We start from the raw sequence: 6,853 nt of genomic DNA, 5'->3' as shown, positions 1-6,853 counted from the left end.
TCCGGCTTCACACTCACAGATTAGTAGATGATTGTATTTGCTCTCTTTAGAAAAGTTATATAACCCTACCCCAAGCAGCCCCTCCTTATAGCAGAGTTTTGGTTACTCCTTATTAGTTCACAGCCCTTTCTATGATGATTTCAAACCTTAATCTTTTTAGTCTTCAAAACTGTCTCATCCCATTTAGGCAAGAACTGCAGTAAAAGGAGAAACAGCACATTGTCATGAATTGTTTAGAATGAACTGCCATTTCCCTGTGTGTGTGATGGTTGGTCTTGTCAACTTAGCACCATCTGGAAATACCTGGGAAGAGTTTCAATGAGGGATTGTCTACATTAGGCCGACATGTGGCATATCTGTGGGGGATTGTCTTAATTGACTTGATTGGTGTAAGAAGGCCCAGCCCACTAGAGAGCAATTCCATAGAAAGGGGGGCTCTGAACTGTCTAAAACTGGGGAGGCCAGGCTGAGCACGAACATGCGAGCCTGTGTGCACTCACTTGTCTCTCCTCGGGATGGAGGATGTCATGTGGCTGGGTGTGGCCATCTCCAGCAGCTGTGGTCCCTGCAGCATTCGACAGTCACCTGGAATTGAGAACTAAAACCAGCCCGTTCCTCCTGCAGGTACTTCAGTATATTTTCTCACATCAACAGAATGAAACCAGAACACCTTGGGAAATTACTCCGGAAATGATCGGTCCCTCCAGCTGACAACCCTTATCAGTGCTTGTCCCATTGCACTGGTGGCCAATAATGTCCTATGGTGTAGGAACAGCTGCCTCTACCCAACAAGACACAACAAACATGGCGCAGGCCACATCACTTACCACTTCCAATATTATGTTTTCTCCCTATGAAATGGAGCCACTACTAAATATATGACCTAGCTCAAAGGCAGGTGGGACTCAGGCAATGAAGAGAAGCCCTTGGCATAGAGCCCAGCACACAGCAAAGGCTCAGGGATCACTGGCGCACTCGTGGCCCCCTAGTGACACTCCATTACTTTTCTACCACAGCCACTGTGACCACAGGTCCTACGCAATCAGCATGACCAGGAGGCCATCAGGAGCCACAGCTTCGCCTATTGCTGAGAGTGAAATCCATGTTTGCATACTTTCCATCCCCAGCCATCCTGGGCTATTTAGTTTACTCAACATGACTACTGCCATGCTGACCCACGCTTGAATCCATGGCAGTTATAATTGATTACTGCCTCTCCTCCATCCCAAGTTCATAGGTTCATCTTCCCTGGAATATGTACCATCTTCAAGTCAGGAATGTGTAGTGTTAAGCTTACTAGCAGTAATAGAAGCAAATATGGAGTGAGTGGTTGTCATGGTAAAACCCATAGGCGACCTCAGTGTACCATCAGAGCACCTTGGAAAGTTGATATTACCTTTTCATGAGTTAGTTTTGAGAAAGCGTCTCCAACTAACCGGGTAGCCAGCAATGACCCTGAGCTCCACATCTCCTGCCTCAATCTCCCAAGTGTTGGGATTATAGGCATGTATCTCAGCCTGGATTTATGTGGTTCCAGGAATTGAACCTAGAGCTTTGTGAACGCTAGGCAAGCACTCTACCAATTGTGCTACATCTCCAGATCTAATCAATATTATTATCATTATTATTATTTGAGATAAAGTCTTGTTATGTTGCCCAGACTAGCTTCAAACTCCTAGGTCTCAGGAATCCTCCTTCCTCAGTCACCCAAGTAACCAAGACAATAAAAGCATACTTCCATGCTCAGCTGAAAATTATTTTTAGGGCTAGATTATAACCCTGTGGTAAGATACTTGCCTAGCCTGCATGAGGCCCTAAGTTCAATCCCTAGTATGGGAAAGACCATATATTATATTATTACATACTTATGTTTTTAATTTTTATATATTTATTTTTATGTATATGAGTGTTTTGCCTTCACATATGTAAGTGTACCCGTGTTGTGCAATGTCCATGTTGGAGGCCAGAAGAAGACATCAAATCCCCTGGAACTGGAGTTACTGATGGTTATTAGCTGCCGTGTGGGTACTGGAAACCAAACCTGGGTCCTCTGCAAGAGCAACCAGCACTCTTAACCACTGAATCATCTCTCCAGTCATATATATATACATATATATATATATAGAGAGAGAGAGAGAGAGAGAGAGAGAGAGAGAGAGAGAGATAGATAGATAGATAGATAGATAGATAGATAGATAGATACTTAAATAACATCAGCAACTTATTCATCACTGGGACTCCCACCTGGCTTGTTTGAGAAATGCGACGTGTGCGGTTGTAGAAAGCCATACTGTCCCCCTCTCGGGTCCTTTCAATTCTCCAACCCCAAGCCAGCATCGTTTTCAAAGATTCTTTGATTGGCCAGCGATAAATTTCTTTTTCCTAGAGGGAGGAAAAATCCAAAGATTAGTAGTTAGTATTATGAACCAAAATGAAAATTCAAAGTATTTAGTGATTTGTTCTGAAATTGACTGCCTTCATTCAAACACTGATTATCCTCAGACGTTTATAGGTAAAACCCCAAGTAAAAATATTCAAGGGAAGTGTGTGCACTGAGTCTAAGGCTGCTAAGGGTCCTTGTCTGTGATGCTACATGGAGGGAGGGCCACATTCCCTGGCTCTCCAGCTCCAGACACCTTCAATAGAAACCAGAAGGAAAAAGACAATGAAAGAAATGTGAAGATCACGTGTCCAGGCTTTTCTGCCATTGGAACAGAAAGGCAGCGCTTCGTATCTGTGCCCTCCCAGAGAACCCTTTCTAAGGCAGTTTTTCAAGCTATGCGTTCTCCTTCAGAGAAGTATGTGAAGATTCAACATTATCTTATCATCTGTCACTAAGAAACTGTGAACATAAGAATATTTTCTAAAGTCCCTGGGGCTGGAGAGATGGCTCAGCAGTTAAGAGCACTGGGTGTTCTTACAGAACACTTGGATTCAAATCCCAGGACCCACATGGTGGCTCACAACCATCTTTAACTCCAGTTCTAGGAGATTGGACACTTTTCTGTCTTCTGCAGGTGCTTCACAACATGGGTGCACTTACATACATGCAGTCAGAACACTCATACACATAAAATAAAAATAAATTTTTAATTAAATGCAACAGACAAAAATGAACCCAGGGCTCAGGGACCACTGCAGAAGAGGGGGTAGAAAGACTATAAGAGTGAAGGAGGAGGTGCACAGCCACTGGAGTCCTATAGGCGCCTGGGACCCTGTTCGTATCATTCTTTTTTTTTTAATTTTATGTGTATGCATGTATTGCATGCATGTAGGTAAGTGCACCCATGTCATGCAATGCCTGCAGAGGTCAGAAGAGGCTGTCGGATCCTCTGGGACTGGAGTTACAGACACTTGTTAGCTGCCATGTGGGTGCTGGGATTCAAACCCGGGTCTTCTGCTAGAACAACCAGTGTTCTTAACGACTGAGCCATCTCTCCAGCCCCCAATATTACTTATTTATTACTTTTATGTGTATGCATGTATTGCCTGCATGTAGGTAAGTGCACCCGTGTCGTGCAATGGCCGCAGAAGACAGAAGAGGCTGCTGGAACCCCTAGAACTGGAATTACGGGCAGCTGTTAGCTGCTATGTGGGTGTTGGGATTTGAACCCGGGTCTTTTGCAAGAATGGTCAGTGTTCTTAACCACTGAGCCATACCCCGCCCCCCGCCCCACCACTCATATGATTCTATGGCAATGGTGTCAGCATACACAAGCCCCAAGTAAACTCAAGGAGACAAAAACCCACCACAGAACTGTGGAATTGGTCAGCAGGCCCCAATCTTAGCCAAAGAACTATTGGGCACCTGATTACTATTGGGTAAGGAAGAGTTAATCTTTTTTTAAGCATTTTATTATTTTATGTGTATGAGTGTATTATCTGCATGTATGTGAGTGCACCCATGTTGTGCAATGCCGCAGAAGTCAGAAGAGGGCTTCAGATTCCCCTGGGCCTGGAGTTAAGGATGGTTCGTAGCCACCATGTGGGTGCTGGGAATCGAACCCAGGTCCTCTGCAAGAGCAGTTGGTGCTCTTAACAGCTGAGCCATCTCTCCAGCCCCGGAAGAGTTAATCTTTAAGGGAGGAACTCTAGCTGGATGACTAGACCCCAGTGGATGAACTTTGACTGAGGGACATCAGGGAACACTAACTTGACTCACTAGACCTTAATACAAATGACAGAATGCACGAAATCCAGTGGGGGGATGTGTGTGGGTGATGATGAAGAAGGAGATATAAAGATGATTAAATTCAATAAAAATTCAATAAAAAGGAAAAGTATGGGAGAGGAATGAACATTCAAAGGGAAAATCCTGAGGAAAGAGACTCCGTCGCAAAACACAAAAGGGAAACGGATTTAAAAACATACACGTGGGATTTTAAATAAAAGTAAAAACCAAGTAGAAAATAAAGATTTTGGGCTGTTGAGATGACCAGCACTGATGACCTGAGTTTTATCCTTAGAACCATCATGGCAGAAGGAGAGTCCTGTAAGTTGTCCTCTGACTTCCACACATATGTGTGGTACATAGGTCTGTGTGCGTGCGTGCACATGTGCATGCACACATACACACGTGTGCATATGAAAACAATTTTAAAGAGATAATGAAGGATTTTAATAATAAAACACATAGCAAACATTTACCAAAAATCAATACTTTACAAATTCACTCTCTCACCTTTTCAGACTGTAGTTTATATGGCTTCATTAGTGGTTGAATCTTAGATGAATCTGAATAGATTTCACCATAAATCCATCCATTCGCCAACTAAAACACAAATGTCGAAAATTGTTTTACGTATATTAGTTTAAGTGTGCTTCTGTTTAAGCCCCTGCTTGGAAACATAAACTTAAAACGAGCTAAGAAGATGAGTAAGATTTAGTTCTCCACTCTGCAATTTCTGGGGCCACAAGCCGGGGTTTTGTGCACAGTTGCCAAGTTCTTTTGAGACAAAGTCTTTCTAAGTTGCCCAGGCTAGCCTTGAAATCACTCTGTGTCCCAAGGTAGACCTTGAAAATACAGTTCTCCTTCCTCAGTTTCTCCGGTAGCTAGAATTACAAACCTGCATCTCCTAGCCTGGCAGGAGTTTCATCCAGTGTAAATCAACATAAAGAGTTCTGTTCCTAATGAGTATTATGTTCCGGAGCCATTTGGAAAGAGTTCTTTTGAAAGGCGATTAAATGCACCGTTTTCCTAAAACAGACCAGGTCTATGGCTGTGCCGATACATAATCCCTACAAAGAGGCTACAAGGACCACAGCCTGATGTGTTTTTTTTTTTAACCCTGACACATATTAAGACCCTGCTGTGGTACACGCATGTTTCTCAAATGTTCGTTTTAAATATGCAAATCAAGAGCATCCCAGATTTGCTCATTCCTATACCCTACTGTCCATCAAAGGGTTCATTCATTCTTCCACTGTTCTGCCTATTTGAACTTAAAATCATTTGCCATACCATCCCACCAGCCCTCAGAATCCAGGTGGTTAGACTGGAGAGACTCGGGACTGCCTTTCTGTGTTATCTCTCTCCATGCCCCACTTAAAACATTCAGTATCCAATGGAGTTTCTCTATCAAAGAGACTTTTCCTTGACTTTCTGGTAAGCATTATTGAAATGAAGAGTCACACATTATCCTACAAACAGAAAGGGCTTCTTTGAGGGAGGAAGATGTTGGCTGGCCTCAGCACAGTGGGTCATGAGGTCACATGGGTCATGTGACAGTGAGGTACTTTGAGGCATAAGCATCCCTCAGGGCACTTGATGTGATCTGCATGTGTGCATGTTAGGTTTTTGTGCCATGTAGATTTAATTTCTCTGACAGGCCTAGGATCACCATCCTCTCTCAAGCAGAAACTAAGCTCCAGTGAAATAAGATTCATCTGATAGGATGCAGAGTCTTCTCACTGGACTATTTTCTTTGGACACACACACACACACACACACACACACACACACACACACCTGATGCAATCTATTTTTAGTGAGCTAAGGATCTGTTTGATATTAGAAAGTATAGATGCATAGAAGGTACAAAAGTTTAAAACTTTTCAAGGGGCTGGAGAGATGGCTCAGCAGGTAAGAGCACTGGCTGCTCTCGCAGTGGATCCGGGTTTGAATCCCAGCACCCACATGGCAGTTAACAACTGTTCATAACTCCAGTTCCAGGGTCTCTGACACTCTCTTCTGTCCTCCACAGGCATTGCATGACACAGGTGCACTTACACACATGCAGGCAATACGTGTATACACATAAAGTAAAAATAGTAAATAAAAGTAAGTAAATAAATAAAATGCTTCCTGAACAACCATGAAGACCTGAGCTTGAGTCCCTAGCATCCATGTGAAAAGCCAGATGAGAGAGCTAGTGTCCATCTGGTAACCCTAGTAGTGTATGTGTATTGGGGGGGGGTTCCTAGAACTTCCTGGCTAACCTGGCTAGCCAATCTGAAAGCCCTGAGCTCACAGAGATGCCCAGTATCAAGAAATAAGATGAACAATAATGGAGGAATATAAGATACTTAACATTGACCTCTGGCCTCCACATGCACATGTGTACATGAGCCCCAAAACACACAGATACACACAGAGACATACACTCACACATGCAATCCAGGGACATAAATTCACACACAAACCCCCACAAAAGAATTTTCAATATCCTTCATCTAATATGAAACTATCTTTAAAACCAAAGTTTGATGAAGATGTGAATTTTGGACTTGAGGTCACCACTTTCTTCTGAAGCCTTTGGTGGCCATTACTTTTTACCCCCAAACAACACACTTTTAGAAACTATACTTATAATTTAATGAATAGATACTTTAAATATTTTTTTAATTTTTTAAA

General features: G+C 42.9%; 1 protein-coding gene across 1 annotated transcript in view; it reads right to left on the bottom strand.

Moving 5' to 3' along the window:
• Window positions 1-4,669: 4,669 nt before the first annotated feature.
• The window catches only part of LOC103743548 (ryanodine receptor 2-like), a gene marked incomplete at its 5' end in the record, with an annotated part of 111,152 nt that continues 108,968 nt past the window's right edge, over window positions 4,670-6,853 (bottom strand). The window contains 1 exon segment of the mRNA XM_029569232.1: window positions 4,670-4,771. Within this exon segment, the coding sequence (XP_029425092.1) occupies window positions 4,670-4,771 (102 nt within the window).

Source organism: Nannospalax galili, unplaced genomic scaffold, assembly GCF_000622305.1.
Source record: "Nannospalax galili isolate Female #2095 unplaced genomic scaffold, S.galili_v1.0 scaffold562, whole genome shotgun sequence".
NCBI classification, from domain to species: Eukaryota; Metazoa; Chordata; class Mammalia; order Rodentia; family Spalacidae; genus Nannospalax; species Nannospalax galili.
This window is presented reverse-complemented; position numbering and strand designations above follow the sequence as displayed.